This window comes from the organism of the source record quoted next, unplaced genomic scaffold (genome assembly GCF_019419815.1).
Source record: "Pyrus x bretschneideri cultivar Hongxiangsu unplaced genomic scaffold, Pyrus_bretschneideri_v1 Contig32, whole genome shotgun sequence".
In the NCBI taxonomy this organism is placed as follows: domain Eukaryota; kingdom Viridiplantae; phylum Streptophyta; class Magnoliopsida; order Rosales; family Rosaceae; genus Pyrus; species Pyrus x bretschneideri.
The window spans coordinates 4,102,814-4,119,560 of NW_025999635.1; the positions used below are offsets into that span (position 1 = coordinate 4,102,814).

At 35.0% G+C, this 16,747-nt stretch overlaps 2 protein-coding genes across 2 annotated transcripts; both read right to left on the reverse strand.

Moving 5' to 3' along the window:
* Window positions 1–639: 639 nt before the first annotated feature.
* Window positions 640–3,095, reverse strand: LOC103952766 (probable transcription factor At5g61620). Its single transcript, XM_009364440.3, has 4 exons — window positions 2,687–3,095; window positions 2,112–2,326; window positions 1,602–1,841; window positions 640–1,185 (listed from the first exon to the last, which is right to left on the reverse strand). The coding sequence occupies exons 1-4, from the start codon at window positions 2,976–2,978 to the stop codon at window positions 883–885; spliced, it is 1,050 nt and encodes a 349-aa protein (XP_009362715.1). The 5' UTR covers window positions 2,979–3,095; the 3' UTR covers window positions 640–882.
* Window positions 3,096–10,553: 7,458 nt separating this feature from the next.
* Window positions 10,554–11,455, reverse strand: LOC103952767 (oleosin 1-like). The gene has a single exon (XM_009364441.3). It carries the CDS (start codon window positions 11,306–11,308, stop codon window positions 10,868–10,870), a length of 441 nt encoding a protein of 146 aa, XP_009362716.1. The 5' UTR covers window positions 11,309–11,455; the 3' UTR covers window positions 10,554–10,867.
* Between the last annotated feature and the right edge of the window lie 5,292 nt (window positions 11,456–16,747).

Consider the following 16,747-nt stretch of genomic DNA (forward strand, 5'->3'; position numbering starts at 1 on the left):
GCTAATTAGTTAGTAAGATAGTATGGTGCTAATTTCTTGTATAAACTCACTCTACAAACTTGTTTGACAATTCAAATTGTTAAATTTGAGGTTTTCATTCAAACATCATCCTTGAAAGTTTGGGAATCATATCACATTTTGATCAATATCGTGAACATTTTATTAGTCAACAATATTGTGTGTTAATGGTTTGGTCATAATTGAATAACTAAACACCTATTTGAGTGTGCTTTTGCCGGAATAATATTTCAGTATTTGAATTTAAATGATGATCTTTTCATATCATGAAACTTACACCCCAAACTAAAAGTCAGTGCCCTAAACTAAGAAAGATTATCTTATTTAAGTTCATGTCATCTGAGTTGAGAAGGAAAAGTTGCAAAAAATAAAATAAAATTCGTTTGGCCAAAATTGCTCCAAACAATATAAATTCTGCAGAATTATGACTGACTTAATGCGATGAAGGGGACATAGGCCCTTTTCGAATCTCTCGGAGCTCAAGGACCAGACAATTTGGACTATTCAAATTGAATCTGACAATTCTGATTAAATCAATTTGTTGGTCCACCTCACACAAACCAGGGGCTACAATTTCTCTTCAACACAAATCAAGGATCCGGATTTCCTGATCTTTAGGCTTCGGACAGTAAGGCCTGAAGAGATCCAAATTCTAATGAAGGCATTTCATTTCATCATAAACATAGTATAAAAAAGTGGGACTCAAAAAAACCCTTTCCGCATTTTACAATTGTACACCTCCCTCCATGAGTGATTCGACTGAATCAACTTAATTCATTATTCTCGTAATTCTTCTATCTTAAGCTTGCTGTGAATCAAAATTGTTAAAAAATAAAAAAATTATAAGATGTAAAAAGTAATTTTCTATGTGACTTTGATGGCACCAGAAGAAGAAGAAGGAGACAAGTTTGCCCCCTGAGAGGGCTGAGGCTGCCCAATTTTAAGCTCTAAAGCATCTTTCTCAGCTGCTGACGTCATGCTGCTGATCCGGCCGGCTGCCATGGATGGACTGCTTGGGAGGGACCTTGGTGATGATGGGATTCCAGAAGGGTGAGAAATGACAGGTGCACTAGTTGGAAAGTTACCATGGTTTTTGATCATGTGGTGGTAACTTGGTCTGTAAAAGTGCATCATTGGGGCGTATGAGACATTTCCTGGAATTCCCATCTGTTCAAACATGAGCAAAATCATCATCCATAAGTTTGGCACTTTGTTTTAGAAAAATTAACTTCAAATGGAAACAAACACATTTCACTTCATATTTCTTCTAATTCTCCTTCTCATAGGTTAGAGTAGTTTCAAATATATAGTCTTGTAATATTGTGAGAAAACTTCATTTCATGGTGAAAGTACTTTAAAATATCATTTTAAAGAAACAAACTCATAGATCAAACTGTAATTGCAACCGACTATTGCACCTGACATTAACAATTGATTGGTGAGTGATTTTTGTTCTTTCTATTGTGCGGTTCTTGAAGTATTTCTCGCTAACAGTAACAGTTGTCACGGGGATTACACTGATAGATTAACACTCAAAACTAGGTTCGCATACAATCATGGGGAAAAGGCAAAAGGGTTCTTACCATAAATGGCATGGCAGGGTAATTTGGAAGAGTGCAAATTGGAGACAATGGAGGAGCTGGGGGGCTATCCAAGCACAGATGTGGGAATCTGTCAAGAATCTGAGTTGGAACGTTGCTAGCCGGTGGCGAGTTATTGCCTGTATTGATTTTCAGTTGCCTAGTTTTAGAGCTGCTAGCCTGTGGTGAAGTTTCAGCAGCTGACTTTGTAGGTGTAACTGAGGAATCTTGAGGACCCTGATCCTGCAAATCCCATCAAAATCCAGTCATTGTTATGAATTAATAAGAACTGCCTCTACCATATTGTAAAAGAAATTTGCATAAACAGGACCGGTCACAACCTTTTAATCAAAAGACGTATATAAGTTAATTAGGGTTTAGTGCTTCTCTATTGTTAAACAGTGCCATCTCAATTTTACTTCCGATAGAAATTCATAATATGTTCTATCCGTGCAATGCATATTTTCTCGGAAACTGTGCAGTACTTGTTTGAAGTGGGGGAGGTAGAATTACATAGAGTTCTTTAAAGTGCATGTCAAAGAGGCTTGATCTGCGTTTCCTCTTATCATTTGTAGCTTGCCTGAGGAAATACTTCTGTGCATGACTAGCAACCTGGGTTGGGGTTCTTGTGGTCACAAAGTTTCTTGCTATTCCTCTCCAATCACCTTTCCCAAGCTTCTTCAAACCAGCTAGAAATACTCTATGCTCTTCCTCAGTCCATGGCCTCCCTGAAAATATTCATTTCAAATTCAGTCAAAACCAAACCTGAAGAATCTAGATGCAATTACGCTAATTTACAGAAAAGGAATTTGAACTTGAGCGCAAAACTAGCAGATGTCTTGGACAACTGATTTAACCTAAACTAGGTCTCCAGAAATAAAAGGGTAATTTTGAAGATGCCATTAAAGAAGATCTACGTATACAAATAATCAATGTAATACAAAGAAGAAAAACACCAATGAAGAACAATGCAGTCACACATGCATTCCTTTAACATCACAGAAGGCAATTAAATCAAGGAGCAAACAGAAAACCTAGACAAATAAAATCAGTTGGAATTGATGAAATTATCAACAACAAAAATAGACCTTTTTTTCTCTCATGGGCGGCCTTGTGTCTCTTGTTATGAATGAGGCCATCGGAGAGGTAGCCAGGATCGTGATCAGCCCCAACAGCGTTGTTGTTGTGGTCTCCGTTGCCGTCTGTATGCAGATTCCCCATGCTGTAACTCTTCTTTATAGAATCCTCCTGGTTTTCCAAAATGTTCACGCCGAAAAGCTTCAAGCAAACCCCTTTATTTACATGGCTGTGGTTGCACGTCCTCGAGTTGTGGCCATTGTGACCACAATGCGAACACTTTCGTGCCGATTCCTTCACCATAATTTGCAGCCCTTTTCTCGTGGAGATCAATCCACAAATCTTCTGGTAAAAATAACAAAGAAGATGATGGATTTGATTGCTTAGATATTGATTGGTTTTGGGTGAAAAGAAAAAAGAATATTAGTTTTTCTCTCTTACGTGCAAAGGAAGGTCTATACGAGTATTTATGGAGCTTTTGGTTTCCTTTTCTATAATAAGTCTATAACAATCAAACACACGTAATTTTACTTTTTCCTTCACCACTAAGCTCACTTAATCCCTTTACTAATTTTCCCTACAAAAACTACGAAAAAACAGATGTGAAAGTTGAATCAAGGGTTGTGATTGTTGCGGTGGCCGGTGAACTATAACCTAAGCCGTTGGATTTATGGTTTGTGAAATTGGTTGATTTTTTTTACTTTAATGGGTAACTGGCACGTGGAAGTGCACTTCCAGTCCTATGTGAAGCTGGTCTTACGCGATTGTCTGTGCTTCTCTGGAAAGTCGGTGCGCGTTCTTGGTCCTTGCTGCTAATTTTATCTTTTTACCCAAAAATAAAGGAGAAAAAGAGAAGAAGAAAAAAGAAGAAATAACTTGTACAGCTTTTTTTTGTTGATTTAGGTTAACTAATTTGGGAGATAAATATTAACAGCTAATATGGATTTTAACTCGAGTCCACCCTGTGAAATTCTAGAGCAAGGTAAAAAGCTACCTGTTTCCGTATGTTGTTGGGACTCAGAGATTACAATTGGACGGTCAGGATTTGTTGATATTTGATTAAGCTTCAACTTACAAAAAAGGAGGTGTGGTAAAGCTTGCTCAAATGTGGTTAATCTGCTTATCATTCTAGTTATTTAGACTCAAGCGATAAGCTTGCTTAATTATATAAAGCTGGCCATTTGTTACTTGGATGCCAAGAAAATGACTTACAGATAGCATAAAACACATAATAAGAGTCAGTTCCGTAGTTAAAAGAAATTAGACACATAGTATAAATGATATGGATTTTTAGTCAAAATGGTCTCTAAGATTTGCATAACACATAACTTTGGTCTCTGAAATTTAAAATCAATAGAAGTGGTACATGAGATTGTCCACCATCTATTATTTTGATCATTCCGTTAAAAAACTCCATTAAGTTGAGGGTATGACATATAACTTGGTCTCTGACATTTGCATAAAACATAATTTTGGTATCTGAGATTTGCATAACACATAACTTTGGTCCCTAAGATTGTCCACCATCCATCATTTTGGTCATTTCATTAAAAAGCTCAGGGACCACTTAACAAAGTTTTTTAATGGAATGACCAAAATAATGGATGGTGAACAATTTCAGGGACCACTTCTATTGATTTTAAATCTAAGGGATCAAAGTTATGTGTTATAAAAATCTCAGGAACCATTTTGACTAAAAAGCCAAATGATATTTAAAAGGACGAAGTGTTATGGTTTGAGTTGCATGCGTCTTTAGTTTTTATTCTTGGAACAAACAGTGTTTGTTCGAAGAAAAAAAAATTTCTACGAATATATATTTTCAGTTTTGTTAATTCTACCTTGTCATTTACAATTTTATTCAAATATATGATTTTATCAATCTGTATAACTTGGCAATCCACAGTTAGGCCATGTGATGCACTTTTGTATACAAAATTCACTTATCATCTTTTTTTAGAACCTAGGCAATACAATTTTATTGATATGAAAAAAGAAATTATTTCTAGAGAGGGGACATCAATTTTACTTCTCATAAAGCAAGAAAAATAAAATACAATAAAAGAGAGGATATAAACATTTCCCTTCTTGAAAAAGAAAATACAAGAAAAATAAGAGAACATAAATCTTATCTCTCTTGAAAAAGAAAACAAAAGAACGGGGGAAAGAGAATAACCTGAGAAACAAAAAGGAAAATCCAAAAGGATTGGGTAAAAAAGAAAATTACTCATCAAGAATGACAGATAACCCTGTAGGCATTACCAATAAATTTGTATGCAGAAAAGAAAAATCTCTATAGGAGAAGCGGCATGTCAAACAAGAGAAGAATGGAGAGACCCTAAATTGGTTAATTTGTTAGCAACTACATTCTTTTCTCGAAATGTATGGAGCAACGAAAAACCATGTGTTGCAAACGAGAAATACAGTTTTTCCAACGAGTATGGAGCAACCAAGGAGGAGAAAAAAAAAATTAGAAGCAAGGTAACATGTCACACTAAAAAGTCACTTTCAAGCATAAATTTTGTCAATCCAGCGCGTGAGCTAACTCCACAACAAGGATGACAACATAAAATTCTGCATAGAAAGAAGAAAATTCCTTATCAATTGGCATAACACAATTTAATTGTAAGTAAACCTTAAAAAACTTGGTTGTAAGTCCCTAATTTTGCCCAAAAAATTAGAGTTTTAAGGCTTGAGCTTAGATTCTTCCCGTCCAACAAAATTAAGTGAGATTTGTATATGAACGGGTTATAATGCTCTTGAACTGAAACACGCAAGACACCAAATATACCGATCGACTTGAACATATGATATGACCAAACGCTATGAACCCCTTGAAAATAAATTTATAGGTATAACTTCTATAGTGCTACTATTTTAGGCTGACATCTAAATCGTCTTCCTCTTAAGATATTTGACTTTAAAGTACGTTTAGATTAATAGCTTGCTAATCGGTTTGAACGATTATCGAGTTAACCTGATATTAATTGCAACTGAAGGATATATATTTTTTCCTTTGCTGGTATTTAAAAGATATATTACTATAATATCAATATTGGGAATAGAATCTTATTGTGGACTAAAAACGAAAAATCTTGACAATTAATAATATATATCTTTCATAATTAAGTAATTTTCTGTCCAAAAGATAGTAACCAAACAATGAAAAAAAATTCAATGTGCCTATAAATACGGGACGGTACATCACATGTTATTATATAATTGAAGAGAAATTAGTTTTTTCAAGTGTCCCTCTAATTGTATAATAACATGTGGCGTACCATGCTTTATATTTCGCAGACTACTATCTACTAATAAACTTGTAGTCAAAGGAACAACAATTGTGGATTTCTTTTGCTCTGAGTGTGCTATAGCAAAGAATCACAAGTTACCCTTTGGTTCTTCCACATCATCAACTACTCATAACTTAGAATTGTTACATTGTGATTTGTGAGGTCCTGCTCCTGTAACTTCAGTGAGTGGATTTAAGTACTATCTCCTCATAGTTGATGATTTCAGCAAGTATAGTTGGATGCTTCCTTTAAAGGTCAAGTCCCAAGTTTATATACTTTTGTACTCTTAAAAAATTATGTAGAAAACACAACTGGAAATACAATCAAAACTGTACGTTCTAATTCAGGGGGTGAGTTTACAAGTCTATCTTTTAAATCTTATCTTCAAACTCATGTCATTCTTTATCAATTAAGCTGTCCACACACACCAGAACAAAATGGTTGTGTGGAAAGGAAATATTGTCATCTAGTTGAGACAGCTAGAACTTTATTGGTTCAATCCCATGTTCCTCATCAATACTGGGTTGAAGCCTTCACAACTACACTATATCTCATCAACAGATTGCCAATCTCTGGGATTTCACAATCACCTTAGGAGTTATTATTTCATACAGTTCCAAATTACTCAAGGCTCAAAGTCTTTGGTTGTTTGTGCTTTCCATGGTTAAAACCTTATGTGTCCTCCAAACTTAATGGGAAAAGTAAAAGATGTATTTTCTTGGAATATAGCCTACAACATAAAGGTTATAAATGTCTAGATATAGAAACACAAAGGGTTTATATTTCAAGACATGTAGTCTTTGATGAGGCTACATTTCCTTTTCATGATTCTCATCACCCTGTGTCTTCTGTTTCTACCCCTACATCTCAGCCTATTGATTTGGAGTTTTCTCTACCTTTATACATTTCATCTAATGCTCCATCTTGTGCTTCAACTTCTCATCCAGCTTGTGTTGAACCTAACGCCACTCATTCAATTGTGCCTAGTGATACCACAAAATCCAATCATCTTTCTATGCAGCAAGTTCCACATATGCAAGAAGTTCAAAATGTACACCCCATGATCACAAGGTCTAAGAATGGCATTTATAAACCAAAAGCATTCAGTACAACTAAACATCATCTTCCTTCTTCCATTGAAGTGATTCCAACAACATATCTGCAAGTTTCAAAATATGCAAATTAGAGGTTAGCAATGCAAAATGAATTCAATGCTCTTCAGTCTACAGGTACTTGGACTCTTGTCCCTCATACATCCTCTCAGAATGTTGTCGACTGCAAATGGGTATTTAGAATTAAAAAGAACCCTGATGGCTCCATTGAAAGATACAAAACCCTGCTTGTTGCCAAAGGCTTTCATCAAAAGGAAGGTTTAGATTATAAAGAAACTTTTAGCCCTATAGCTAAACCTGTCACTATTAAAATCTTATTAACATTTGATGTGCAATTCAATTGGTTCCTTAATCAGTTAGATATTAGCAATGATTTCCTTCATGGGGATTTAAAAGAAGAAGTGTTCATGGTGCAGCCTCTTGGGTTTCAAGATCCATCTCTTCCAAATCATGTGTGTAAGCTCAAGAAATCTTTGTATGGTCTTAAACAAGCCCCTAGGGTCTGGTTTGATAAGTTGTTTCAGGCTCTCAAATCTCTTGGTTTTACTCAATCATCTTCTGATGCCTCTCTGCTTGTTCTTAAAGTTCCAACCTTGGTCATTGTACTGGTTTATGTTGATGATATTCTCATCAGTGGTCCTAATGCTTCTCTCTGCCAACAACTTATTCAACAGTTGAGTACCTTATTTCCAATTAAACCCTTACACTATTTTTTGGGCTTGGAAGTTCACGGAACCAAAGACAACATTTTCTGCATCAAGGCAAGTACTTACTTGATCTCTTACAAAATACTAATATGGATGGAGCTAAACCTTGTTGTACACCCCTCAGTTCTGCAAAGTTGGATCACAATGGTGAATTGTTACCTAATCCCATTGAATATCGATCTTTAGTTGGTGGTCTGCAATACCTTACTTAGACTATACCTGATATTTCTTTTGCTGTAAATCAGGTGTGCTAGTTTATGCATGCCCCAACAGTTAAACATATGCAAGCAGCCAAGAGGATTTTAAGATTCCTCAAGAGCGCTATATCTCAGGGTCTTTTGTTCAAACAAAGTCCTTTACATATTCTGCCTACTCGAATGCAGACTGGGCTGGCTGCACATTTGATAAAAGATCCACTAGTGGGTTTTGTGTCTTTTTGGGTTCTAACTTGATTAGTTGGTGTGCAAAGAAACAAACCACAGTGGCTCGTTCATCCACTGAGGTAGAGTATAGATCTTTGGCTCAAACTGCAGCAGAGATTACTTGGATATGCAAAGTGTTGAAAGATTTTGGTTTTCCCATGACTGCTAAACCCACTCTCTGGTGTGATAACATTTCAACCATATATCTTGCTTCTAATCCTATTTTGCATGCTCGTACTAAGCATGTTGAAATATATTATCACTATATCTGGGAATTGGTTCTTGCCAACTTAATCAAAGTCCAATATGCGTGCAGTCAGGATCAAATTGTTAATATTCATACAAAGTCCTTGTCAAAATCCATATTTCAGTTTCTACAATCCAAGCTCTCACTTGGAATCTTGCCTTCTTCCAAGTTTGGCTTGAGGGGGTGTAAAGATGAAGATGCCAAGTCATAACAACATATGGTTATTAGTTTGTTATAGGTGTGTTGTAAAGTATTTTGTTTTGGCTTGGTAGAGAGAGAATCTGTTTCATCAAGCTTGATATTTTTTTCACTAAAAGTAGAAGATATTAATTATTAACCGTCGGATTTACTTGTGTTTCTATGGAGATTACGATAACTTATTTCAATTAGGCAGCAGGAAATTGTTATAACAAAATCATCAAAATTAAGGTAATAGAATTGAATTTTAAAGCTCTAACTACAACACATGCATATACTCAATACAATAATCATTTGACGGTCAAATATTATTCATGTAATATATGTATTTAATACGTTTATCATCTGACCGTTAAAATGGTCATTGTATTAAATATATATAAGTATTGTAGCCCCGTGCCACTGTCAACTAGTTTTTGTTATTTTGGAGAAAGTTTTATACAATGCAACGAATCACCTCTACATTTCAAATTAAACTATTTGTAACATACATGATATCATATCTTTAACAAAGATCAGACTTGTTTGTATTGTTGGCAATTTGACATCTGTGATAGAGGTGAGACTCACTTAAGACCGAGATAGAGCCATGATTTTTTTTTTCTCAATGAACACTGTGGACTAAACGACATAACTTGTTATAAGAGCCTCCTAATATTGTTTCCCACATCCTCGACTAAAATATATATACATATTACAAATATAAAGGCATAAATGAAATCATAATGACAAAATTCGACGGTACGAGTAAACTTAACAAATATACACCTATTTTTTGAGAAAAGATCGATAGCTTTAAGAGTATCAAAAGGGTTGCAAAAATCCATCACAACACTGCTTCTTCAAATAATAAATCAGAGACACTTGAAAGCTAAGATAGGGGTGACAAAAGGGTTACAAAATGGTATCAAAAGGATTACAAAATCCATTACAACACTGCTTCTTCAAATCTTTTTGGCTGATTCCAGGACGGATGACAATACCATTATTGAAGCTCTTGACCAAAAAGTAATGGAGGAGATGAATATTCCTATCTGAAGGGTTACAAAATCCACTATTATACTGCTTCAAAAACTCAAGTCGTTCTAGAGGAGGTCTCGATCGAGCAATGAGAATTAGGCAAACAAAATTTTGAATCCAGTTATGGTGAAAAACATGTTTTTCGATAAGTCAAATTTTGTTTCAAAAGAGGATCGATTATTTTCGTTGGTTTATCCGTTTTCAACATGAATATTTTGAAACAAGTAGTCTTATATAATACAGATTCTTTTACCATTTGCAAACCTACACAGAAAGTTGTCGCTTAACCTTTTTTAACCCTTCATCTTTTGTATGGCTTCTGCAAGGAAATTGTTATTAGCACTCCAAGAGTCTCATTCTACACTCCTTACAAGTGTATTTTACTTTCTAATTATAGAAAGTTTAGAGTACTAAGTGAGATTTTTGAACAATTTCATTTCTGTAATACCTTTAATTGGAAATATAAAATACTTTAAAATGTATATTTTATTTTCGCAAAAAGCTCTTCCATTGAGGAAATGCAAAATACCATATTAATCTGAAAATGTAGACAAAAATGTAAATTTACATGTTCATCCACTCATCCACATCTTTAAGATGCACATATTACTTTTATCAATACACATCTTCACCGTATTAATTTGATAATAAAATTTACACATCTCCATGATTTTCCGTAGACTAACAAAAAAGTTCAAAGGATCAATCTCAAAACCCCCAACAAAACTTTAGGGAGGGGCATCTATTTCATTACGATCGCTTAGACGATGCCATCATGGCGACACGTACTCCACAGAGCCACATAGCATATCATCGTCATCACTCAGTCGAATCAAATCAAATATGATCAAGAATCCAGCAAAATTCAAAAGAAAAATATAATTAAAAACACAAACCTTTTCTTTTCTTGCAGGAAGTTAAAAATTACAAATTAAACAAGTTCTCAGTCCCCAAATATTCAGCTCATTACAAGAGAAAGAGAGACATACATTTAATTAACAAAATAAACAGAGACACACTAACTCGTACAACAAAATACACATGAAATTACAGAGACAGAGGACAATCAATGCACTGCCCTATCTATGTAAAAATCTAATTTTTATTATTATTGTAGCCGTACGATCTCTACCTTAAAACTCCTCACCACGGGATCAAACTGCATGGACACATATATATGGTGGTATGTACACAGATTAGGGAGTCTGATGTTGACCAGAGGTATGCTGCTGACCATGCTCGGCGCTGTCCTTCATCTCCCTCGCCTTCCCAGCCAGCTTGTGACGAGCCGAGTCCAGCTGGTCCGCCCCAGATGGCTGCTTCCCGGTCACGTATCTGTAGATCCATGTCAACACCGTCACCGAAGCCACACCAAACCCACCGGATGTCAAGAACCCCATTATTATGAGGGAAAGGGTGATCACGGCCGGGACAAGAACCGGGCTGAATATGATCATCAGGGGGGTGGCTATGGTCAAAGCTATGACCGTGCCAGCAAGGACCAACCCAGAGAGCACGAAAAGGGAACCACCGACGGTCACAGCGGTGGCCGTCATGGCGACTTGGTAGGACTTCTGGTGCTGATGCTGCATGCCTTGTTGACCGCCCTGGAAATGATAGACGTGTGTATCAGCCATTTTTTTTCCCGAGGTGGGTGGATCGAGGAAATGTTTGAGTGTGAATACGAGAATCTGTATGGGGAGAGAGTGATGGGTTGAAGAATAATTTAAATGGTATGAAGAAATGTGGTGGGAAGAGGGGGGGGCTTATGTGGGGGTGGTTGGGGTTTTGTGGGGGGCGGGGGGGTTGGGATTTTAAGAATCAGCAATCATCATCGATGTTTTATTTCAAGTTGGGCTACCTCAAATTTGTTTTCAGTTTAATTAGTCTCAGCCCAAGTCAAAGCCAAATGTCCTATTGGGCTGAACTGATGATTACCCATTATTTAGTTTCAGCCAAAGGCCAACCCAACTATTGGACTGAACTGATCAGTACCCTTTAAACAGTTTCAGCCCAATTAGATGATGATGGTCATGAGTCCATTAATCACTAAGCCTAATAGTAGGTTTAGTGAGTTTAGTTAAAACTATCATTGACATTTAGTACTACAGTCTAGTGGCATTCTTCTTCACTTGTAAGTAAGATATCTTAGATTCAGTTCTCGCCAAAAGTGAATTTGAACCACATTATTGTTAGTCTATTATGAGGTTTTACCCACTCCTTCACCCTCTTAGTGTAGATAATATTGTTTGTTAAACTAAAAAACTAGAATATACCCATTTGCTAGTATCTTGTAGGGAAACTATAGGACCTCTTTGTCCATATAAGAAACAAACAAAAGGGAAAGAAATATACACCAACACTAAGTTTTGAAACCAAAACCTATCAATTCACAAACAACCTGACCACCATATTTAAATTTCAATTTCTATCATTTGTTTGCATTGTATAACATTTATACGAAAATAATAATTTTCACCTCTGTATACTCTTCATTTTTTCCTTCTTCCGAAGCCTTTGGAGTTTGAGGCTCTGCGCGTGGAGTCGACCTGCTCCATACAAGGCCAGCTCTGGCGATGCGCTGCATCAACTATTTGCAAGGCCAATGCCATCAAGTCGTGGTCTCCATAAAAATAAAAAATAAAAAATAAATGCCCAAGGGCTTGGGGCTGTCACTTTTTACTGGTATTATTGTCCGAACGCCCATAGATGGCCGAAACATGAACCTCCCCACCTGCCAACCCATAAACCCTAATTCACAAGCACTCCGAATCATTTTCCTGAGATCCGAAGGATTCCGTGATATTATGATAAATCGTGTGGTCAGTTTTCATTAGGTACTATTTATTTAATTTTAAATTTCTAATAATTCTGACCGCACGTTCTACAATAAACGGACACGATCACGGAATTCTCCAAATCCCTAGGAAAAGGATTTTCCCTTAAAGCGTGCTCTGCGGGTTGCTCTTTGATATGTTCATCCTGATTCCACAAAAAATCCCAAAAGTGGTAAATGGAATCCACATGTTTGAGATTGACCGGATAACGTCGACTTGGTATTCCCTATCAAATGATAATTATTGGATCAGTGACCTGGTTTTGGGGATTGGTGTGGACAAGATTGTTGCTTGATATCCTGCCAATCCATGGATATATTGATTTGTTTTACTTGATGACTTGATGTTCGTTGGCACTGGATTGTGGCCTTTGGAGACTGGAAGGGAGGTAGATTCTCTGCCCTCTCACTTTTCGTGTCTTCCTATTTTGTGTAGTCACGATTAAACCACGTCAACATTTTATATTACTATTCATTTTTGTCTTGTTATCTCTATAAAAAAAATAATATAAAATGTTAACGTAGCTTAACCGTAACCACACAAAACAAGAGGGCAAGAGAGGCACAGGAAGTGGGAGAACAGAGAATCTGCCTCCGACTGAAAGATCCGCAACACTTTAATCTTATGAAGGAAGACCGCGATTGATCTGTTGAGGATTTTGGTTCTTAGTTTAGGTTAGGGTTTGTGGTGGATGATAGAAAGAATAATTTAGGATTCAATCCAGTAAAAAAAATTTTGAAAAAAGACTTAGGTTAATTAGTAGAGAACTTATATAATTATTGTGTTGAATAGAATTTTTTTTCAGAATATTTCATTTTTTTTTCTTTAAAAATGAACTACTAGTGACTTTAACGACAATCCATCATTTTCAGATTTCGAAAGACTTAAGTTAGTTGTAAACCACCTCCGACCTTATAAGTTGTAAAGGGCAGTTAATCGATGCTTCTGAATGGAAACACTCGGTGGAAAACTTTTCTCGAGGAACTTGACAGCTTCTTACTGAGCACTTTGGAAGAACTTAACCACCACAATGATATCGATCAGGAAAGGTGAAGGCTTAAAGCTGTTTTACTTTTTGATCGAGTCTTTCTTCTTTTCTTATTTGCATTTGATTCCCTTCACTTGGAAAGTTTAGCAAACGAAAGTCATAAAAAAAATCATTATTATTAAAAAGAGTGAAGAGTTTTGAATATGAATCACATAAATAGAAACTCATTTTAATTTGGTGTGTATTTTATAGACGCTTAAGAGATTTTTTATTTTTTTTTAGTATGAATTGGTTGTTTTATGCTATTATATGATCGAAAACCTTTTTTTTCAAATGTCCAACCTATTTTGTAAGTCAGGCTACTTAATTGTTACACCTTTATCTCTTCCATTTTTCTGGGCTCTTCCAAATTTGTGTTTTGGGTAGGCTTATTTTATAACATTATCATATTCTTTTTCAAATTCATTTCTTAATCTTTGACCTGTTAATCCTAGTAGCCTCATCATATACCCATTACATGTACTTTCTTCAAAAGTTTTTCCCGCTTTACTAGCTAAATAATTTTCTGTTTCTTTACTGCCTTTCTTAAGATAAAGATTTTCTTTATATTTTTCCATCTAAGCGATATTTTCTAAAAGCTCTTCAATTTGATCTAAAATTGTCGTAATAATTTTTGTTTTATACTGAACATCTATTCTATTGACTAAATCCGGTCTTCTCATCATTACTCTAATCTGTTGCTCAATTTGTAAGAGCTGCTCTAAAAGGCTTTCTTTCATATCGATATATATGTATTGGTGGTGGCTTAGGCATGTAGTTTGGTGGTTGAATAGGGGTTGTTCCATATGTTGATTTGTGTGTTGTGACTATCTTCAGATCATTTCATTGTGTTCGAGTTTTCTGCAAATGTAAAGTTGGAATTGGCTCTAAGTTAAGGTTTCCCCATATTTAATATCATATTTATTCTTTATATCGTTGGAAAATTAATTATTATTTTATTACTGTTTATGGTTTTCTTGTGAGCCAATGATATTAATCAGAGTTTCTTATCCGTTAAGGATTAGGGTTTTGCTTTAATTTTCACTATATATGGTAGTGATTGTATTAGTTTATTTAATTAAGTTAGTCACAATGTAGCCTTTGGGGATCCTATATCCGTTTCAGCATTCTCGGTTGTTTAATAATATTCTTGTTAGTCTTGTTCATCACGAACTCTGATATTCAACTTGGTATCAGAGCCAAGTTCGATCCTTCGAGATTTAATCTGCTTGTGTCTGGTATCAGTTTGTCCGTCACTCCCGTATCTCTTCCGCTTCTTCGTTGTCGGTTTGCTTTATTGTGGTGCTTGAGTTGTTTAGGATTTGTGTTTCTATTAAAAAAAGAAAAAAAAAAGGTATGTAGAAGATGTAATCTCTTTGATTCATGTAGTCTTCTTGACAATTTTATTTAATACAGTTTATTATATTCAGTTGTTTGTTTGTTTGTTGTGTACTTTGATATTCAACTCGATATCTCTTTTATGTGATGACGTATTGCTTGAATTTTGATATTTTTTAGCAACAATATTATCTCTTCTTTTCCAAGGTTAGGCTTAGAACCACAATGATTATAAATTTCTTTCATCAAAAAGTCCTTAAATCTACGTGTGGTTTGCATGCATTGGTGCCTGAAGAAGATACACATAATCAGTTAAGCTCCGTCGAATGGACGAAGTTCAACTGAATTACGCTAATCAGTTTGAATTAATTAATTAAGTGGTGTTAACTTGTAATGATGGCCAACTTGAAATCGGATTCACCAACCGCTTAATCGTCTAACTCGGATGAATAATCAGAGATAAAGCTCCTATCCTTTCGTAGCACCGCAAATACTTCTCAAAAGTGGGATTATCTATAAATTTTTGTCACCTAATAATTTAACGTTAATTTTTATACTAATATTATAAAATATTATGTAAAAAAATATAACATGATAAAAAGTCTAAAAAAAATTCAGAAGGTTAAGAAAGTCTCTTTAGCATTTCTAATTTTATCAAATCGAAAAGATGCTTATCCGACCCTAATAAATGATGCATTGAAATGTGTTGCATGCAATAGTGAATCGTTATGCATATCATTTTACTATCATACTAGTGGCGACACTGTGCAATGTGTCACACATTCAAGGATAAAATTAATGTGCTTAATAATTTGAGTCTGTTTCTAAATGGACGCCCCACTCAGCTAGCCGCTAATTGGCGAGAAATTTTTTAGTTGTGATGGAAACACGGTTTTTATATAAGTGGTGAAATTTTTAATTTTTAAGTTATTAACCTTTTAACACATATAATCCATCATTTATATAGGAAACGTGATGTACCACCTCGTGTGACGGTCACACTAAAAAATCTCTCCTAATTAACAAATAGTTACGTATAGATTTATAACAAATGCTATTTTGGATATATAAAGGCATAGATATCATTATAATTTATTGAAAATTATTACACACGAGATGTCATAAAAGAATGAGGATCCTCTCCGGATCCTTTTTGTGAGGATTCAAGGATCCTTTAATCGTGTCCGTTCGTCATAAATTGTGCTGTCAGTTTTCATCATATACTATTTGTATTCAATTTTAAATATAAAATTTAAAATGATTTATGACTGCATGATGTACGATGAATAAACATGATTAGAGGATCACCGGAATCCTCACAAAGAGGATTCGGAGAGGATCCTCATTCATCATAAAATAACAAGAAAGTTTGTTCTTTGAATAAAATCTTGGAGCTTTTCAACGAGTTGCACATATCAAGAAATTTTTCAATGTGTCGAGAACATGGTTTGATATACTAAGTATGATAATAGATGTAATTGAAAAAAAAAAAAAATTCAAGTATTCAATTACTTGGTGTACCAAATTGTGTTCCTGGCCTACTGAAAAATCTCTCGCACATATAGCCCAAAATCTTATACAGTAATACATGTTTATTCGAAATCATATATATATATATATATATATATCTATACTATTAAGAGAAGAGTCCTTATCAACTTTTTTGTTCCCACTTTTTCCAATTTTGCTCTCACTTTTGAATACACAATATTGACATGAGGAGGGTAAAATAGTAATTTTGTACCTTTTGGCAAAATGACAATCATATCCCTATTTTTCCTATTTTACCTTTTTTTTTTTTTTTAAACAAAATGACAATCATATCTTTATTTCTCTATCACTCTCTTCCTCTCTCCTTCTATTTCAAAAACAAA

Bases quoted from the DNA above. Each gene is read 5' to 3' on its own strand.
- LOC103952767 (XM_009364441.3), bottom strand. From the start codon at position 11,308: ATGGCTGATACACACGTCTATCATTTCCAGGGCGGTCAACAAGGCATG.
- LOC103952766 (XM_009364440.3), bottom strand. From the start codon at position 2,978: ATGGTGAAGGAATCGGCACGAAAGTGTTCGCATTGTGGTCACAATGGC. The intron at 1,842-2,111 runs GTAATTCTACCT...TGGGATTTGCAG, and splicing joins TGCACTTTAAAGAACTCTAT to GATCAGGGTCCTCAAGATTC. The intron at 1,186-1,601 runs GTAAGAACCCTT...ATGTTTGAACAG, and splicing joins ACCCTGCCATGCCATTTATG to ATGGGAATTCCAGGAAATGT.